The sequence below is a fragment of the Rana temporaria genome, chromosome 2, assembly GCF_905171775.1.
Source record: "Rana temporaria chromosome 2, aRanTem1.1, whole genome shotgun sequence".
NCBI classification, from domain to species: Eukaryota; Metazoa; Chordata; class Amphibia; order Anura; family Ranidae; genus Rana; species Rana temporaria.
The window spans coordinates 347,331,101-347,351,965 of record NC_053490.1 but is presented as its reverse complement, the minus strand read 5'-3'; the positions used below and the strand labels follow the sequence as shown (position 1 = coordinate 347,351,965).

General features: G+C 43.2%; 1 protein-coding gene across 1 annotated transcript in view; it reads right to left on the bottom strand.

The window, feature by feature from the left end:
- The window catches only part of PIK3C2B (phosphatidylinositol-4-phosphate 3-kinase catalytic subunit type 2 beta), a 1,746,470-nt gene that overhangs the window by 1,055,897 nt on the left and 669,708 nt on the right, over positions 1-20,865 (bottom strand). The window contains 1 exon segment of the mRNA XM_040339537.1: positions 10,716-10,838. Coding sequence (XP_040195471.1) covers positions 10,716-10,838 — 123 coding nt within the window.

Genomic DNA, 20,865 nt, shown 5'->3' with positions numbered 1-20,865 from the left:
ATTACGTTTTTTTTTTTTATCCGATTAATCAAAAAAATAATCGGCCGATTAATCGATTATGAAAATGATCATTAGTTGCAGCCCTAATTTGTATTGCGTTTTTTCTGGATTTTTGGTTAATATTCCGTCTCTGTTTAAAATGCACACGTGATACAAATGATAGACCCTTCATTTCTTTGTAAGTGGGAAAATATGCAGGGGATCAAATAATTATTCTCCCCACTGTATCTCTAGGGGTTGTGGCCTCAGGAAGGCCCCATATACAAATATTAGAACGGTGGCTTCTATTTTCGTAGGCATCCAGCTGACCAAGCAATGAGTTCATCCACTGTAGTCCTGGGCAGAGCTTTTTTTTTTTTTTTTAGGGAGAATCTCCTCCACTTTAGTTTCAAGGGTTTCAACTCTCCCTCCTATGAGTGTGGTCTTGACGTGCAGATTCTTGATATTTTGCCGGAAGGCTACCTCTATGTGGCTCACAAACCGCTCCAGGTCCTCCTTTGTAGAGAGAGACCATATGTGGGAGTGCAGGCCACTATCCCCCAAAACTTCCCCAGTTTCAGAACCCATGTCCTGGATGTCAGAGGATCAGGGAGAGAAAGGCGAGGTAAAGGAGGCTGGCACAAACCTCGGAGATGGGATTGGGGAAGCCATGTTGTCTGGAGGCCGCTGCATTGGAAACGTCTCAGCAGACACCGCCATCTTGGATGGCATGTGTTGGGAGCAACATGGGGTAATCCGTAATTTCTGAAGTTTCTACACATCGGTTTTTACAACAAGCTGACACTTGCAGTCAGCTTGGTTTTTAAAAGGCACAAAAGTATTTGGCCCCAAGCAGAATCTGCATAGCGTGGGGGGAGGGGGGCTAGCTCATTTGTGTATAGAACAATAAGACCTACAAGCCAGCTTGAGAAAGACTGCCCTGTGAACAATGATTGGGCCAGAGGCAAATGGGTTGGCGGGGGGGGGGGAGTTGAATGGTGACTGTTTTGTAAAAAGGGCTGTTGGAGGAAGCTTAATCTCTCTCTTCAATGCAAGCCTGCCATGAGGTTATCTCTATGTCATCTTAGGACGTTGCTCTGACTGCCATTTTGGGCCTAGGACATGCGGCCCACAGAGGCCTACTCCTTTTCCAGCTAGAGCGCAGCCAGCAAGGCTTACCTAGAGGAGGGGATAAGAATCTTCCATTATTAACATTATTGTTATAGGCTTTATATCTGTTGTTAGTATGACGTTCCTATTTTTAAAGGAAATAAATATAACTTGTTTATAAGCAAATGTGTCTGTCTTCATAGCTAACATTATATCATTAGGCCTAGCATACTCTAGTAAACTAGCTAATTATAGGTGCAGATAGACAACTCAATCCATTAGATAGAGAGAATCCGTAAACATCTTTCGGGATAATAATTTAGTTTATATTTATTAGCCTTGTATATTGCAGCAGTTACTTCAGCATGGTCCCTCCGGTGGTCTGGAAAGTAGGTGTCAATGGAGCTGGTTTTTTTTTTTTCCACTTCAGACTAACTACAGCAAGAGACTTGCTCATGATTTTATTCATAATTCTGTCTCTACTTCCGGTTTTGCATCATTTGTGGTTTTATACATGTTTTTATGAATGTTGTTCTACTTTTTATATCTTATTTCTCTTTTTTTTTTTATGTATACCATATCTTTCCCCATCTACGTGGGACTAAAACGTTTAGCACAGAAACAGAATTACCAAATATATTTTTCATCTCTGGGAAAAAATATAAACTACCCCTCTCCCCAACCTCCCCCCCCCCCCCCCCCCCCCGACCATCTCACGACTCCACCTAATGAAACTATTCCCTTTATTCCGACTGTTTTCCTATTCCTCTTTCAAATTTTCTGCAAAACTCCAAGATGTTTTAAATTCTAACCAAGATGCCCAGATGTCCTTGCACTCCTGCTTGTTTTTATCTGTCCCGAATTTTAATTTCTCCCTCCTGTATGTATCCTCGACCGAGTCAATCCACTCCCACATTTGGGGACTTTCCGGCTCCCTCCATTTTAGCGGTATCAAGCGTTTCGCTGCATTCAGCAAATGGGGAATCAGTGAAGCTTTATACTCTTTAACTGACACCTCCCCCCCATGAAAAAGGACTACCCATGGGTTGTCTTCTACTTCTTTTTTTGTTATGGTTTTTATCAGGGTCAGGATTTTTTTCCAATAGATTTTTATCTTTGGGCAGTTCCACCACAAATGGGCCATTGTTCCCCTGTACCCACATCCACTCCAGCATTTCTCTGACTCTCCTTCTCTAAATTTGCCAATTTTATCTGGGGTGGCGTACCATCCCGTCAGGCATTTAAAGTTCATCTCCGCGGTTCTTACATCTACCGCCGAGGTGTGAGTCAAATTCAAGATTCTTCCTATGGTTGTTTTTCCCCTTGGGACATTTAGGTCTCTTTCCCACTTTTGAATATATTTTAGCGTATCCGACTCATCCATTTTTTGCAGATATTTATATATTTTGGAAATGTTCCCTTTTGAGCTTTCGGTGCTACACATTTGTTCCAATATGGTGTACTCCTCCTGTGACCGTATAGGATGTGGAAGACGTTTGACGAATGATGACAACTGCAAGTACCTCCACTCGTCAAGCATCATAAAATCTATCTTGTGTTTAATTTCGTGAAATGTCATTATTTTACCTTGTAGTGTTATATCTTTTAACTGAATTCTATTTCCTATCCAATTACCACCTACTTCCCTTGTCCCTGGTGCAAACTATTTGTTTTCTTTTAGATCTATAAAAGGTGAATTGAATTTTGTTTTTAATTGTTTGTGTAATCTATCCCAGATCCTCAAAGCGTTATGTGTAATTGCATGTGCTGACGTGTGTATAGATCTGAATTGTGGTGGGTTCCAAATCAATCTCCCTAACTGTGCCCTAGCTAGTGAACATTTAATACTTATCCATCTTTTATCCTGTGACTCTTTAGCCCATTCTATAACCCTTGAGAGAACCGAAGCGTTATAATACAATCTAATGTCTGGTACCGCTAAACCCCCCTTGTCTTTGGCCCGTTTTAAGGTTTGAGCCGAGATCCTATGTTTTTTGTTATTCCAAATGTAATTCATAATAAGGGAATTAAGTATTTTAACATATGGTGGAGGTAGATAGATTGGGACCATTTGAAATTTATATATAATTTTAGGAACTAGGATCATTTTTGCAACATTAATCCTTCCGAACCACGAAATTGGTCTATTATAGATATTTTTAATTTCCTTTTTTATTTCGTCGAGCAGAGGGATATAATTTATTCTATAGATTTTTTTAAGAGTGTTTGCCAATTTGATGCCCAGATAATTTATCTCTTTCTGCCATGAGAAGCTATATTTTTTCCGCAGGTATTGTTCTTCCTCTTTGTGGATATTGACATTCAGAATCTCCGTCTTTGCTGTATTCATTTTAAAGTTAGAGACCTCACCATATTGTCTTAAGGTAGCTATTAAATTTGGGAGAGTGACTCTTGGACTACTTATAAAAAATAAAACATCATCGGCAAAAGCCGACAGTTTATGCTCCTCTTCTCCTACTTCTACTCCATAGATTTCTGGGTTTTGTCGGACCATTGCCAATAAGGGTTCTAATGTTAACACAAAAAGAAGGGGGGACAGGGGGCATCCCTGCCTGGTCCCATTTCTCATCTCAAAGGGTGCTGATAGGGATCCGTTGATTTTTATCCTAGCACATGGGTGATGGTAAAGAGTTTTGATCCACCTTATCATCCTTGGGCCTAGTCCTATAGCTTCTAATGTTTGTATCAGGAACCCCCAGTCTACCCTGTCGAACGCTTTCTCAGCGTCTACAGACAGGAGCAGACCGGGGGTCCCACTTTCCCTCAGCTGTTGAAGAAGAAGAAGTGCCCTGACCCCATTATCTTTACCCTCCCTTCCCGGGATAAATCCAACCTGGTCTGGATGGACCATGTCTGTCATCACTCCCTTCATTCGTGCAGCCAGAATTTTCGCATACAATTTAGTATCTGCATTCAGGAGCGAGATAGGTCGAAAGCCTGAGCAAATCGTATTATCCTTCCCCTCTTTTTTTATAACCGTAATCGTCGCTGTTAGCGCCTCTCTGCTCATCTCATAGTCTAACCCCAAACCATTAAAATATCGACACATTCTGGGTACTAAGATGGTACTAAACTTTTGTATATAAGCGGTCGTGAAGCCATCTGGCCCAGGACTTTTCCCCTTAGGGGAGTTCTTTAGGGCCTCCCTGATCTCCTGCTCAGTTATACATTCCTCCATTTTTAATCTTTCATGCTCTTCTATCTTCGATAGGCTGGCTTGCTTTAATACTTCCCGTATCTTGCCATTTTTTCCCCCCAGGTCCCTAATCTTATGTTGAACACTGTATAAATCTTTATAGTAACTTCTAAAGGAGTCTGCTATTTTATTTGTCGCATATACAAGATCCCCATTCCCATCCCTGATTTTCTTACCATTCTGGCCAAGTTTTTACTAGGTTTATTTCCCCATACATATCTTTCTCTCACTGTCCTATCTATAAATTTCTTGGTTTCTTGCTCAACGAGAGCTCTGTATTCATCTCTTGTTATAGTTAGCTCTCAAAGTGTTTCCCTCTGCCCCTGTGATTTATGTTCCTGTTCTAGCCTATATATTTCCTCCCTTAATGTTTTAAGTTTACTCATTCTTATTTTATTTTTCCTTGCCCATTCTCTAATAAAAGTCCCTCTTATATAGGCCTTGTGGGCATCCCAGAGTGAGGCTTTTGAAATATCCTCCTTATCGTTCTCCTGAAAATAGAATTCCAGCTCTTTTCGCACTCTCTCGACTACCTCCTCGTCCTCCAACAGACCTTCATCCAGTCTCCACTCTGGGGGACTGGCTTTTTGTATGGATGTTCTTATTTTCATGGTTATAGGGGCGTGATCTGAAATCGTCATGATCTCGCAACTTGTATCCACCACACTCTCCAAAAGTCTATGGTTCACGAGGATGTAGTCGATCCTCAAGTACGTCCCATGCACAGAGGAGAAAAACGTATAGTCACGGGTTTTGGGGTTGCAAATTCGCCAAACATCCACCATTTGACTCTGTGACATTTGCTTTTTAAACGACTCAAGATGCTCCCGCTTAGTCCCCATTACATGGGACGTACTATGGAGGCTCGGGGTCATACAAAAGTTAAAATCGCCCATCATCACTACCTGTCCTTCTTCATACTCTTTCAATTTTCTAAGAATCTTACTAATATATTTTACTGAATTAACATTAGGGGCATAGACATTCGCCAAGGTAAAATCTTCCCCTCCCAGTTTTATTTTCAAGAATAAATACCTACCCTCGGGGTCTGACTATCCACAAGAGTAAATTGAACTCCTTCTGCAAAACCTATTGCTACCCCACGGGATCGTGATGAAACTGTGTCCCCATAATACCAAACAGGATAATCAGATGAGTACAGCTTAATGTTGGACTCTAAGGTAATGTGAGTCTCTTGGAGGTAGACTATATCTGCTTTATACTGCTTTAATTCACCTAGTATTTTATGTCTCTTGATATGCGAGTTCAATCCTTTTACATTGTATGTAAGAAACTTGATTTTTGTCATTTATAGATATATATCTCCCCCCTCTTTTTTTTTTTTTTTAAAGAGTTTAGGAAAATTTCTTGTGGAGTCGTTCAGATGGTCCTCATCCCCCCAAAACCCCCCCTCCCCTCCCCCTCCCTCATCCCCCCAAAACCCCTCCTCCCCTCCCCCTCCCCTCCCTCCAATTCCCCACCCTCCCATTTTCCCCCCTCCCCCCCCCGACTCCCCAACCCCCCCTCCCTCCCCCACCCTGGCCCGCTCTTGGCCTGGGAGCCGCTGGTAGAAGACTCCTCGCCTTCATCCTTGGCTCCTCTTTCATGGTGGTGCTCAGGGCTCTCCATTGACTCCCCCACCCCCCCTCCCCCCACCTCCCCATCCAGCATCTCAAGATTCCAGACTAGGCAGAGCCCAGCTAATCCACCCAATCAGGAAGTTCAGGGATTGTTAAGTCCATTTTAGAGCAGAATTCATTCAATTCCTCCGGGTACTTTAGTCGTGCTGTTTTACCCCCCTTTATACCTATGAGGCACGCCGGGAAACCCCATTGGTACTTTATATTTTGTGCCCGCATAAGCTCTAAGAGGGGTTTCAAGTGTCTTCTCCTTGCCAGTGTTTCTTTCGCCAGATCGGAGAATATTTGTAGCTCAGTGTCTCTATATCTCAGGGGGGGTTTCCCCCTAAGCCTGCCCCATATTTCTGCTTTATCGACGTAGTTCCTGAACCTTACGACCACATCCCTTGGGCCGTATCTTTCTATCTGTTGGGGGTTCCCCACTCGGTGCACTCTCTCAATCTTAAGGGGCTTAGATTCTACTGATCTCTCTAGCAGAGGGTTAAAAATTGTGTTCATGGTGTCTCTAAGGTCTTCATCCTTTTCTTCTACTACCCCTCTGATTCTAAGGTTCTGTCGCCTGTTGCGATTCTCCTGGTCCTCAATCCTATATGCCGCCAATCTCTGATTTTCGGTCAGGGCCTTTACTTGCTTTTTCAAGGAGTTTATTTCCTGATCCTGCTCCTCTATTCTCTTTTCCGTCTCTACCACTCTTTCACGGAGCCCTCCAAGGTCTATTCTTACCTTGTTAATTTCTGTCCTTATGATATTTTCCATGACATTTTCCATCCTCAACAGCATTGCGTTCATCTCTGCCTTTGTAGGGGGCTGTGTATCTTGGGCTAGCTCCTCTGCATTATTTTGCTCTTGCTCGCTTTCTAGTGTCGTTTCACCTCTAGAGCTCTCCGCACTACCTGCTCCTGCACCTTTTTTTGTATCGATCTTCTTCTTTTCAGTTTTTTTTGCGAGTCCTGGGCTTTTGAGGCTCCCTTCTTGAGTCATATATTGCTGTATGGAGCTATTCCCCGATTTATTCTTAGTTGGTTTTGTAGTGCCACCCCTCGTCGATCTATTCATTTTGTTGGAGGGTCTAATTCTCTTCCCCAGTTTGGAAATGTTTTTTTTTTTTTTTTTTAATATAATTAGAACCCTTATCGGCCCACAATCTCCTTCACCGGTGTATGCTCCTACCTTCCCTTAACTACTACTCAAACACTGAGAAAGTAGATATTTTAATAGGGAGAGGGCCAAAGGAAAGCAGGGGCCCCGAACTGAAGAGAGGAGACAAAGGGCAGAGCAACAGGAAAGAGGACGTTTACTGCTTCGAGCAGAATTACTGGGGCTACCGGATTCTCTTCTTATAAGGGGAGTACCTTCAGTGTTTTTACAGAGTTATCTCCTGTGTTACATCAGCCCAATTCATCCTAATTGTTCCAGAAACGAGGGAGATGCTTTGTGTCAGGAAGGGTCTTAATAATCTTTTCACTGTCCCCCAATCATCAAAACTGGGATTTTACCAGCTTCTCATAGTCACGTGTGCGTCTTATACCGGTAATGTCTAGAAAAATAATATATTTATGACCACCCTTCACCAGTATGAGTTTTCCCTCAGAGCGCTAATACTTCAATGCCCAGGCCATCGGAATTGTCGTTAATTCAACTATATGAAGGGCAATTAGGCAACTCACAAGAGGGGAGATCAGAATTTATATCACCCTTTAAATTGTCCTCCTATTTAACTCCACAGACCAGCCAGAGCCGATCAGAGCGGTTCCATAAAGTTCTATTCAGTAAGGACAGAGAGCCAGACTCTTAAATATATCATAAGCAACAAGCAGTGTAGAGATATCGCAACAGGTGGAGAACTAAATTAGTCCAGATATCAAACCCCTCAGATATTCCCTCAATTACTTCATCTTGTACCGGTATGAGTTATATGTTCAGTTACATTTTGTGTTCATATTCCCTTCAATTGCAGCTCTCACGGATATCAAACCCAGTAGAAGACTAGCATCTAGTTATTGTCCAATTTTTACACAAGAGGGCACCTTATGGGGTATAAGTGTACGAACTTCTGGAGGGCAGTGTCATAACAAACGGGGGGGGGTCACGGGGGGGACCCGATCAGACTCGGCTCTACTGAGCACCTCACCAGTCCCTTTGGTTATCCTCCTGGACCGCTGCCCGGCTGCGTGTCTCCGGTGGGCTTCTGGGCTTCTGGGAACCCCGCACGGCATGCTCAGGTTGCTAACCGGCTTCCTTTCATCCAGCGCTGAGTGCGCAGCAGCTTTAGTTTCTCCGGCGCAGCGTGTCCAGCGGGAGCTCGTTCACCGGCGCTTTTCAGGTAAGGACCCCTGAGTATGTCTGGTCCCGGGCGGGGATGAGGCACCCGCTCGTTCCTCGCAGAATCCGGCCTCTCACGCTGTAGTCTGCGGGGCCACGAGTGGTGCTGACGGAGCCTCAGAACGGCGTGTGTCTCCTGCCGCCATGGAGCCGTCCGGCACCTCCCACCTCACTCACGCCACGTCACGTCCTCATCGTCCCTGATTGGAGCTGGTTTGATGTCTCTGGGTACACTGTGCCTGTGAGGAAGTCCTTCGCTTGGGAAGCATCGTCTGTCCCAAATATTAAATACTTTAGCATACACTATAGGTAACTAATATATTTTAGTTACATTGGGGGTCCATTTACTATAGTGCTGCATGCTAATTAGCGCTAAACCAGTATACACTATAGCGCTGGTGCAAAAATACTCTCAAAAGCAAATTTTCTATAGCTCCCAGAAACAAATAGCGCCCAAGCCCTTACTCTTAGACTACTGCACATGAAAATAATGTTTAGAGCACGATATAATCACCTAAATGGTACTGAAATATGCAGTATATTGTTTAAAGATAATCTGCTTTTAAACTGTGTGAAAAAGTGACTTTACAACTAGGTGCCAACACAAGTACTACACTCATTTTAACTCCCATGGCTTTTTTTTTTTACCAAGAGTTATAGTAAATACCAAAATAAGCGCTGGGCTGAAGAGCGTTTTTTGGGAGTGAAAATTAGTTATGTAGCCTAATGCAAGTTTCAGTTATTGATTCTAATGGTACAACTGTAACTTAGTCAAATAAATCCTTTTCATGTTAAAATGAAATGTATCTTTCTCTCAAAGAAATTGTCCTTGCAACAATGTTACTTCTTTTTTTATCTATTTATTTTTTAAGAATGCTAGAATGTGTTTTCATGTTTTGGTAAAATATATTTTTCTCTGTCACTTTCTCTTTACATACCACAAACAATACCATTGCTGATGAGTCCCAATTTTGTGTGTTTTTTATTATTTACAAATGATCATAATTTGAGCCCCAAAAAAAATGATATATGTACAAACATGAGAAATCAAAATGACATTCCCATAGTAATGTTACACTCACACACCAAGAACCACCAAATATCACATAATAAATCAATAAGAATAACTCCTGACTAATGTATTTCCACCACCTATATGTCCAAAGAAATGCAATATTTACTTGTAGGAGGGCTCCACATGTGGCAGCACAGTGGCTTAGAGGTTAGCATTTCCACCTAGATGGGCGTAGTGTGAAGGGGTGCAGGAGTCGCCATAGCGACCCCACATTCAGCTCCAGGGGGCCCCCAGCTCCCTGCTATGATATGTCATCTTACATGCTGCATTTTACAATTACAAAATCCTGGAAATAAAATCCAGGTCCGATCTGCCCAGGGCCCCAGTCTAGCTCTGCAAACTAGTCCGGAGCTTCTAGTTTGCCTTCTCCCCAAACCACACCCCTCCTCTGCTCTCATTGGCAGAAGACCCACTGTGTTTCCCCACATTGCACTGCATAGCAATCACGCAACATCCATGTGATCTGCTGAGAGTGTCAATGTTAGATTAACAACACCAGAAGCGATTCAGTTCGCATGCGCCGCGCTTTATAAGTTTTTCATTCATTCATTCAACACCCCAAAACAGATTGCAAAACACAGTGCGATTGTCAGAATTACATTGCATGGCTGTGAACACCCATGCGATGAGATTCAGGTGTGGATGTGATTTGAAAATCACTTCCTGTCTAAAGATCTTTGTCTACCAGTGTCTATTCACCCGATGATGGAGTATAACCCAGCAGGTAATGAATATTAGCCTCTGTGTCCCATGATGTATGAAAAATAAATGTTATTTTACTGCGGCAATGTTATAAACATGGGCCAGATATGCCACTTTACAGGCAGACTAAGGGGACCCCTCGGGCACAAAAAAAGGATTTTTTTTTCATTTTTATTGTTTCACTTTAAGCATTATTAAAAACACTGCTCCTGAAAGGAAAAAAAAAAAACGGTTGTAAAATATAAAATATATATATATATATATATATATATATATATATATATATATATATATATATATATATATATATATATATATATATATTCAATTAATACAAGTTCCTGTAGGACAGTACCCGGGTCCCCCCCACACTTTTTATGGCAAATAACTTGCCTATAAACCTTCAGTGAGGACTTTGGATTTTGCATGTTCGAGCCCTATTGACTTCAACTATTCACGCATATGTGATCTGACAGGCATGTTCGCTGGCAATAGCGCAATTTCCATTTGCATGTATGCCCGGTTTCGGAGAGTTGAAGTCCTAATTGACCTTAATTGGGCGCTATTTTCATGGACTGTGGAATCGACATTGGTGCTATAGTAAATGACTCTCGCTCTCTAGTGTAAAATAAAATAAAAATTCAAGCAAGGGTGAAAGAGAGATACTTACATCTGGTCCCAAGTGATGAGATGGAACAGGTATTTGTAAACATGAACCTTGCGTGTCAGCTGAGGACTACACAGTTGCTTTCCACCATGACTCAGAGAGCAAGACACATAAAAATCTTCATAACTGCAATAACAATAAAAATAATACACATAAGTTGAGAAATGCAGCTGAGAAAAGGAGGCATTTTCAATCATCTGAGTTTATGTATGATCCCTAAAAACCTCCATGACACAGTGAGATTGATTTACTAAAGGAATGGAGACTGTTCACTTAAAGTGAATGTTCACTATATGGAAAGTAAATTTGATGAAATTGTATTTACTCACATGCAAAAGGACAAAAAAAATTGTTATAACAGCTTACCTGTAAATCCTTTTCTTGGAGTACATCACAGGACACAGAGCAGCCATAGTAATCACAATGTGGGTAATAGGCTACCTTCAGGTAATTGGACACTGGCATAATCAAAGCCAGGAAGTTCCCCCTATATAACCCCTCCCATACCGGAAGCATCTCAGTTTTGTAGCAAAGCAATATGTGTATATCCCATTAAGAGTGGCGGGACCTCTGTGTGCTGCGATGTACTCCAAGAAAAGGATTTTACAGGAAAGCGGTTATAAAAATCCTATTTTCTTTATCGTACATCACGGGACACAGAGCAGCCATGATAATCACTATGTGGGATGTCCCAGAGCAATACTATTTGAGGGGAGGGAGACACAAATTAAGCAAACCGCCATCAAACGTGAGGACCTATAATGCTGCGTGCAGTACACTGCGCACAAAGGCGGTAATCCTCCTGTTGTCCTATATCCACTTGATAAAACCGGGTGAATGTACTGATGAACAAGTTGCATCTTTGCAAATCTGAGTCATTGAAGCTTGGTCATACATTGCCCATGAGGTACTTACTGCCCTAGTAGAATGGGCCTTGACTTGGAAAGGCAGAACCTTTCCTTTCAAACCATAAGCCTGAATAATAGTCTGACCAATCCATCCTGTAATAGTGGATTTTGACGCTGCCTGCCCTATCCTGGTTCCCTCTGGCAACACAAAGTGTCCAGGGCCGTCTTTACCGCAGGGCAAATGGGGCAGGTGCCCTGGGCCCTGTCACTGTTGGGGGCCCAAAGCAACCCCCTTTAAAAAATAAAAAAAATTAAAAAAATGTAATATATTTTTATTTTTTATTAAAGGGACATTTTTTTTAGGGGTCCCCAGGGTCCCCAGATGGCAACCCCCTATTTTTTTTTATTTTTAAATATTTTTTTTTTTTTTTAATATATTTTTATTTTATTTTTTATTAAAGGGACAATTTTTTTTAGAGGTCTGGGGGTCCCCAGGGGCCCGTAGTTCACCAGGGCCCCGGATGACAACCCCCCTTTTTTAATATAAAAAAACCTTTTTTATATATTTCTTTATTTCATATATATATATATATATATATATATATATATATATATATATGAAATAAAGAAATATATATATATATATATATATATATATATATATATATATATATATATATATATATATAAATATATATATATATATATATATATATTATATAATATAAATGTTATTATTATTATTATTATTATTATTATTATTATTATTATTATTAAAGGACCCAGAGGTCCCCAGGGATATTATTATTATTATTATTATATATTATTATTATTTTTTTTTCTTTATTATATATATATATATATATATATATTTTTTTTTATTAAAGGGCTCAGAGGTCCCCAGGGCCCCATGTGGCAAACACCCTTTATTTTTTTTATAAATGTTTATTTTTTTTATTTGTGTTTATATATATATTTTTTTTTTTATTAAAGGGCCCAGAGGTCCCCAGGGCCCTGGATGGCAACCCCCCCTTTTTTTTTATAAATGTTTCTTTTTTATATATATTTTTTTATTTTTTATTAAAGGGCCCAGAGTTCCCGGATGGCAACCCCCTTTTTTTTGTAATTTATTTTTATTAAAAAAAAATTATTAAAGGGCCCAGAGGTCCCCAGATGGCAACCCCCTTTTTTAAATATATGTTTTATATATATTTTTTATTTATTTTTTCTTTTAATAAAGGGCCCAGAGGTCCCCAGGGCCCGGATGGCTACACCCCTTTTTATATATATATTTTTCTTTATTTCTTTCTATATTTATTTTTTTGTAAAGGGCCCACCTCTTCTTAATTTGCGGCAACCCCCCCCCTGCTTCTCAATTTCAGGCGGCAGCACCCCCCCATCCCGGTTCTCTGCTCCAGGGGGCCCATGCCTGAAGCTGTGTAAGTGGCCCCATAATTCCTGATGGCGACCCTGCCGCCCGTTAAGCCCCTGTGCTCCCCACAAATCAGGCAGAAAATCATCAGCGGCACGCAGCCAGTGACAGTGCTGCTTCCCTTCCCAGTGTTTTAAAATGTACAGCACCCCTGGCTTCCCTTTAGACGTGCACTTCTCCCTTCCTGCCACTGGGTGCTGCTTGTATATAAAAGTGAATTAGAATGTGATTTTATAACATCCCCAGTTTGCTCTTCCCGAGGCTGACTTCTTCATGTCCTGCTCCTCAAGGTATGTCACTGTTTGCTAATCTATATTGTAAATAGAAGTTTTCTGTAGAGTGTGCCCAAAGTCTTTATAATATTTGATGATTCACTGCAGGTCTGGTCAGTGTTTTCAAAAGTTCCTCTATTTTACACATGGCATGGCATGGGGTCACAGCACCGTCTGTCCATTCTGCTTTAGCACCATGGGACGCCATGCCATGTGTAAAATAGAGGAACTCTTTAACCACTTCAATACCCACCCATTGTGAAATGACGTCCTGGGTTTGAGTGGGTATATCTGAATGATGCCTGCAGCCACAGGCATCATTCAGATATCCATCTCTTCAGCCAGCGATTCTGTGCACCATAAGAACGATCATAGCGGGGCGGTTTCGCCGCTTGATCGTTCTTATAGGCGGCGGGAGGGGACGCCCCCCCCTCCCGCCGCCATCCGGTGCTTCTCCGGGCTCTCCTTTGCCATCGGAGACCCGGAGAAATGATCCGCCGGCGTCGGATGGAAACCATAGAGTAGACTGGTGACCAGATGGTCACCAGTCATCTCTATGATCGTCGGAGGCCCGGGCGCGATGTTATGACGTCACGCCCGGGTCCTGGAATGTAAACACAGCCGCAATCGCGGCTGAAAGCATTAGATCTGTGAAATTTTTTTTCACGATCTAATGCTTTCCAGCCTGGAGGAGAGATGTGGGATCTTATTGACCCCGCATCTCTCCATAAAGAGTACCTGTCACGAGCCATTCCTATTACAAGGGATGTTTACATTCCTTGTAATAGGAATAAAAGTGATCAAAAAAAAAATGTAAAAAAAAGTGTAAAAATAAAAGAAATTGAGTAAAATAAATAAAAAAATTATAAAAAAAAATATTTTAAACGCCCCTGTCCCCGGTAGCTCGCGCTCAGAAGCGAACACATACGTAAGTCCCGCCCACATATGTAAACGCCGTTCAAACCACACATGTGAGGTATCGCCGCGTGCGTTAGAGCGCCAGCAACAATTCTAGCACTAGACCTCCTCTGTAACTCTAAAATTGTAACTTGTAAAAAAAAAATAAGCGATGCCTATGGAGATTTTTAAGTACGGACGTTTGGCGACATTCCATGAGTGTGCGCAATTTTAAAGCATGACATGTTGGGTATTTATTTACTCGGCGTAACTTAATCTTTCACATTATACAAAAAAATTGGGCTAACTTTACTGTTTTGTTATTTTTTCATTCACAAAACCGTTTTTTTCCCAAAAAAAAGGCGTTTGAAAAATTATTGCGCAAATACTGTGCGAGATAAAAAGTTGCAATGGCCGGCATTTTATTCCCTAGGGTGTCTGCTAAAAAAACATATATAATGTTTGGGGGTTCTGAGTAATTTTCTAACAAAAAAAATATGATTTATGCATGTAGGAGAGAAGTGCCAAAATAGGCCCGGTATTGAAGTGGTTAAATCACAGACCAGACCTGCAGTCCAGGCTGAGTAAGGTCTCAGAGCACATGGCTGCGCACACGGCACTCCTGTGCCCATCAAGCACTGAAATACAGCACTGTCTGTCCATTCTGCTGTCTGCTGTGACTTATCTGCAGTTCCCGCACTGTCAAACTTGCTGCAGACGTTTAGGTCACGCTTTTAAAAACACAGTGCGTTTGTGTGTGCAAGAACTGCATGTAAGTAGCATGGTGCAAAAGCAGAATGGATTTCAAGGCAACTGTATTTTTAAAATGCTGAATGCACCTTTTTTCTGCAGGAAACAAAGGCATGGCAGCCCATTCAAATCAATGGGCTGCTGTGCCTGCACAAATGAGGACCGCCAAAACATACATGTGAACCAGCCAGGCCCAAAATAAGCTGGAGGGGGGCCCAAAAAAAATGTTTGCCCAGGGCCCAAACCATATTAAAGACGGCCCTGAAAGTGTCAGTCTTTTGAGTCTGAGCTGTTGCTTTCAGATAGGCCTTTACTGTTCTCACTACATCCAGGGAGTGCAATAAACTTTCTTCCGCAGAGCGTGGCTTTGGAAAAAAGGAAGGAAGGGAAACATCTTGATTCAGATGAAAATTAGATACTACCTTTGGCAAAAAGGATGGGTGGGGCCACAACACCACCCTATTCCTATTCATAACCAGATATGGCTCTTTACAAGAGAAAGTTTCCAACTCCAAATCTCTTCTTGCGGAGGTTACCGCAACCAAAAAAAAATTCTTTGCCAAAGGAGTTAAGGAAACCTGGCTCATCGGTTCAAAGGGTTGTCCCTATAAAACTGATAATACCAGATTAAATTCCCGGGGGCACAAGGGTGACCTAATCGGGGGATTTATACGCGTTACTCCTTGTATAAATGCCCGAGACAGAGAGTGAGAAGCGAGTGGCTTCTTGAAATACAACGATAAGGCCAAGAGCTGACCCTTGATAGTTACTGAAGGCTAGCTTCAGCTCTACTTTTAACTGTAGGAAAGACAGAATTCTACCTATGACATACTTCCGAGGGTGCCATCCTTTGGCTTCAGATCAGGAAACATAGGCCTTCCCAACCCTATAAATGACCCCTAGAGGCCGGCTTTCATGCATTAATTAGGGTTGTTAACACTGAACCTGAAAGCCCTTGTTTCTTTAGAATGTGGGTCTCATCAGCCAAATCGTGAGATTTAGCATTTGTAAGGCAGGGTGGAATACCGCCCCCTGCGAAAGCAGGTCTGGACGAGATGGAAGCATCCATGGGACCCCTACTGCCATCCTCACGATCTCTGCATACCAGGATCTCCTGGGCCACTAAGATCACCGTTCCCCCTTGATCCGTCATAGGAGCTGTGGTAGTAGCGGCACTGGGCGAAATGCATAGATTAGTGAAAACTGATCCCATGGAATCACTAATGCATCTGTCCCGTATGTGAGAGGATCTCTTGTCCTTGGCACAAAGCTGTCCAGCTTTCTGTTGAACCTGGACGCCAACAGATCTACGTCTGGGGTGCCCCACCTCTGGCAGATGGCCTGAAAAATGTTGGGATGTAGAGACCATTCTCCTGGGAGCAACTGTTGGCGGCTCAAGAAATCTGCCTGCCAATTCTCTACTCCCAGAACGAAGACTGCAGAAAGGCAAGGAACATGCTCCTCTGCCCAGGCCAGAATTTAGTTCACCTCTATCTGGACTGCGTGACTTCTGGTGCGCCGCCCTGATGATTGATGTAGGCCACTGCTGTGGCATTGTCGGATTAAATCTTGACAGGGCAATTCTGTAGTTTGAATGCCCAGGCCTTTAAGGCCAGACGTGCTGCCTGGATCTCCAAGATGTTGATGGGCAAGCTTATTTCGGAATCTGACCACTTCCCCTGGATAGTGGTTGTTTCCAGTAATGCTCCCCAGCCCAAAAAGGCTGGCATCCGTTGTTACTACCTTCCAAGTAACTGGAAGGAAGGATTTCCCTTTCTGCAGATTCTTGGTCATCAACCACCACCTGAGACTCTGGCGCACCCTTGAAGGCAGGTGTATAGGATAATCCAAGGCCTGAACTTTCTTGACCAGGCAGACAGAATACTGTTCTGTAACAGCCTTGAATGAAACTGGGCATAGGGAACAGCTTTGAATGAAGCCACCATCTTTCCTAGCAGCCTCATGCAAAGGCGAATAGAAGGACTCTTCCTTACTCTGACTACTTGAACCAGCTCCTTTATGGCGCTGATCTTCATCTCAGGAAAGAACACTCTTTTTTGGGCTGTGTCTATGACCAGACCCAAATATTCCAGCCTCCTTACAGGATGTAAGGCTGATTTCTCTAGGTTGAGAATCCAACCTAGGTTTTCCAGATATTCGACTGTACTGGCGACATTCTGATTTAATCGTGGCACGGACTGATCTATCAGCAACAGGTCATCTAGGTATGCCATTACCGCTATGCTCCTGGCCCTCAATCTTGCCAGAAGTGGAGCCAGAACTTTTGTAAACACTTGGGGTACTGTTGCCAACCCGAAGGATAGGGCCACAAACTGAAAGAGGCACTGTTCCACTGCGAACCGCTGGAACTTCTGGTGAGTAGATAATATTGGCACGTGTAGATATGCATCATTGATGTCGGCCGACGCTAAAATGGGTCTGACATCTCCATTGGGTTTTGGTACCGTGAAGAGATTAAAATAAAATCCCCTTCCCTGCTCTACTGAGGGGATATCTATGATTACACCCTGAGACATCAATCGGTCCAGCGCCTGGATTAAAGACCCTCTTTTGACTGGGTCCTTGGGAACGTTTGATCTTAGAAATTGAAATGGTGGAAACTCTCGTAACTCTAGTTTGTACCACAGAGACACTGTGGAGATGACCCAACTGTCCTGGATCTCTCCCTGCCAAGCTCCTGCATATTGCAGGAGCGGGGGCGCTCCTTCACAAGGAGGCCTCGGGATTCTGCTTTGCCGACTTCTGCCCCCAGTATTTCTTTTGAGCTTGGGCTTGAGGCTTAGCTCTTGAACCTGACAATCGGAGGCTGTCGTGACTACCTAGAGGCTGTCGGCTTTGAAGTTGGAGAGGCAGAACGTTTGAAAGAGGGACGTCTATTCCTCTTCTTAACTGGCAAAAGGGTACTCTTACCACCTGAAATCTTTTGGATATATTTATCCAGATCACCCCCGAATAACAGCTCCACATAAAAAGGGAAACCGACCAGCAGCTTCTTGCATGGATACTCAGCTGACCAATGTTTTAGCCACAGAATCATGCACATATGCACCAATAAGAGAGTAATGCCGCGTACACACCATCGCTTTCTGCGATGAAAAAAAACGACGTTTTGAAAAACGTCAATTTAATTGACTGTGTGTGGGCAAAAACGTCGTTTTATGTCTTCTAAAAAACGACAGAAAAAAATTGAAGCATGCTTCAATTTTATGTGTCGTTTTTGGCCGACGTCGTTTTCTGTGTTCTAAACATTGACCGTGTGTACGTAAAAACTTCATTTTAAGCCCGCGCATGCTCAGAAGCAAGTTAGGAGACGGCAGCGCTCATTCATGTAAAACGACTGTTCAGAATGGAATAAGAACATTCGTTAAGGTCTTTTTCAGCTTATAGACAAGAAAAGAAAGCGCTTCTTTAACCCCTGCTTTTAACTGCTACCCAGAACTGGACGTTTGTTGCGGCTGATCTTGTTACATAGTTATGACAAGCTTTTACTTAGTTTCTTTCTTGTTTGATAATGTTTATGTTTGTGTTCTGTTATTTAGTTGTATCTTCCATCTTTAAAATTTAAAATATATATATTGGTCAACCTTTTTTTTGGGTTATTTTTATTTTGTCACCAATTTTATTTTAAATCTCTATTTTGTGTTGATTTGGGAGTGTGTGAAGTGGCTGCAACAACATAATTTTTTCTTGAACTCACCCACAAGCATGTTTTTTTACCTTGTTAATGTTTGCAAGAACTATTTGGGAATGGGTCTGCCCACTCACTAATGATCTCTTAAATCTACAATAAAGAAACATGGTCAAATGTGGCTGAAAAATTAACATTGCATTTATTCTGCACAAAAATTCACAAAAAAAATGGTGGCAACCCAAAAACACAACATAATAAAAACAAAGGGCCAAATTATCAAAAACCTGTGTAAATTTAGGATTATCTAACTTATGTCATTTAAGTTACGGCGCCCTAAGTTGGTGTCGTAAGTACCGTATTCTCAGCGCATTTGCGCACAAAATTGCGCCATCCTTAACCTAAGTTTCAATGCGTAAGGCGTGGTTATGGCAAGTGGGAATGAAGTGGGCGTGCCTCATTGTAATGAGCCGTGACCCCATGCAAATGAAGTGCCGGCCGTACTGCGCATGCGCGCACGAATCTGGACCTCACTGCGCATGTGCAGAACTTTGGTCATCGCAATCAGTGAGATAGGTAAAAGGCCAAGCGTACTTAGTTTGAAGATCGCCCTGTGTCTAAATAGCCCCAGTCAAACAGACTTCTATTGCAAAAGTATTTCCCTGTGTTCCCTTCCTAAAGCAAGTTGCTTCTGCTTTGAACGTTTGTCAGTGTTTGTTGGTAAGATTTGTTTGTGAGAAAAGTGTTTGTGGAGTTGGAGGGTATAGTTGGTGTTTGTTTTTGCTAATTTGTTCTTTGTTTTGATTGTTTGCCTGTTTGTTTTTGATAAGTGTTTCTTTTTTGGTGTGTGATTGTTTTTTGTTTTCCTTTTTTGCCTGTTTGTTTTTGAATTTATAGTAGCTGTCTGTATATTATTTTTTTTTGCTTGTTTTTATTTTCTTTGTTGTGTGTGTGTATTGTTGTTTGTTTTTTGGGTGAGTTCCCTGTTGCTGGGTGTTGTCTGTCATGGCTCCCAAGCGCAGGAAGCTTAATTTTACCCTGGCAGAGAAGCATATACTTGCTCAGGGCGTCATTAAATATGGGCGATTTCTCCATGGCCCTGAGAGCCACAACACCACCCCGGCCAGGAGGAAGGAGATCCTTAAAACTATTACCGATCGGATCAATGCGGCGGGGGGGGGGGGGGAGACCAGGACCATCGCTGGAGTTCAAAAAAAAAAAAATGACTTGAGGAGCGTGTCCCGGAACAAGCTGGCAACGCTGCATGCCCATACCAGGGGCACTGGAGGAGGGGGACCCTGCCCAGTCAGGATGAGTGAGGAGGAATGGGCAGTGGCCCAGTGTTTCCACCCACAGCAGGTGGTGGGCCTGCCTGGCTTTGACAATGATCCTCTTATGAGGACAGGTAATTTTTTGGAATTTCTATCTGGTGATTAGCATGTGTGGGTGGGGGAAGGGAAGAAGTGCCAAGTGTGTGGATCCAACAACCTGTGATTGTTTTGTGTCCTCCCAAGATGGCCAGGAGGTTGCAGCCCCATCAGCCCAGGAGGTGGCAGCCCCATCAGGGCAGGAGGTTGCTGGCCCATCAGGGCAGGAGGTGGCAGCCCCATCAGGTCAGGAGGTGGCAGCCCCATCAGGGCAGGAGGTGGCAGCCCCATCAGCCCAGGAGGTGGCAGCCCCATCAGCCCAGGAGGTGGCAGCCCCATCAGCCCAGGAGGTGGCAGCCCCATCAGGTCAGGCTGCTGCACCACCCCCAAGACAGGCTGATGCAGAGTCCCAAGAAGGGCAGGATTCGCCATGGGAGGGGAGTGCCCACAAATCCCCTAATTTGGATGTTGAGTGGGAGGAGGATGAGGGGGAGGAAGATGACAATATTGTGATTGGGCAGCAAATCATGATGGGCCAAGATATGACCTTTGAGTCATCCCCTGAGGGAACCCCACAGGCGCCCAGCAGTCAGGCCACCATCATGGGTCGCCCCTTCCAACCCTCCTCCAACATGCAGCAGCACCCATGGCTCACTCCAACTCCTCCTCCAAGGCCACAAGCCTCAGGGGCAAGTAGGAGGCCGACCCCGGAAAACAGGGGGGGGTTGGTGCGTCTGCCGGTCAGTCTGTTGAGGGACAATGTCCGGCAGACCCGCAGTCTGTCTGCAATCCAAAAAACGATGACCAAGGTGGAGCGCAGCCTAGGTGCAATGAGGGAGTCACTGGGTGAGGTGGCCACCAACTCAGTGGGGGTCATCACGTGTTTGTAGGACCTGAAAAACGCAACAACAGGCGTGGCCCAGGAGGTGACTGCCCTC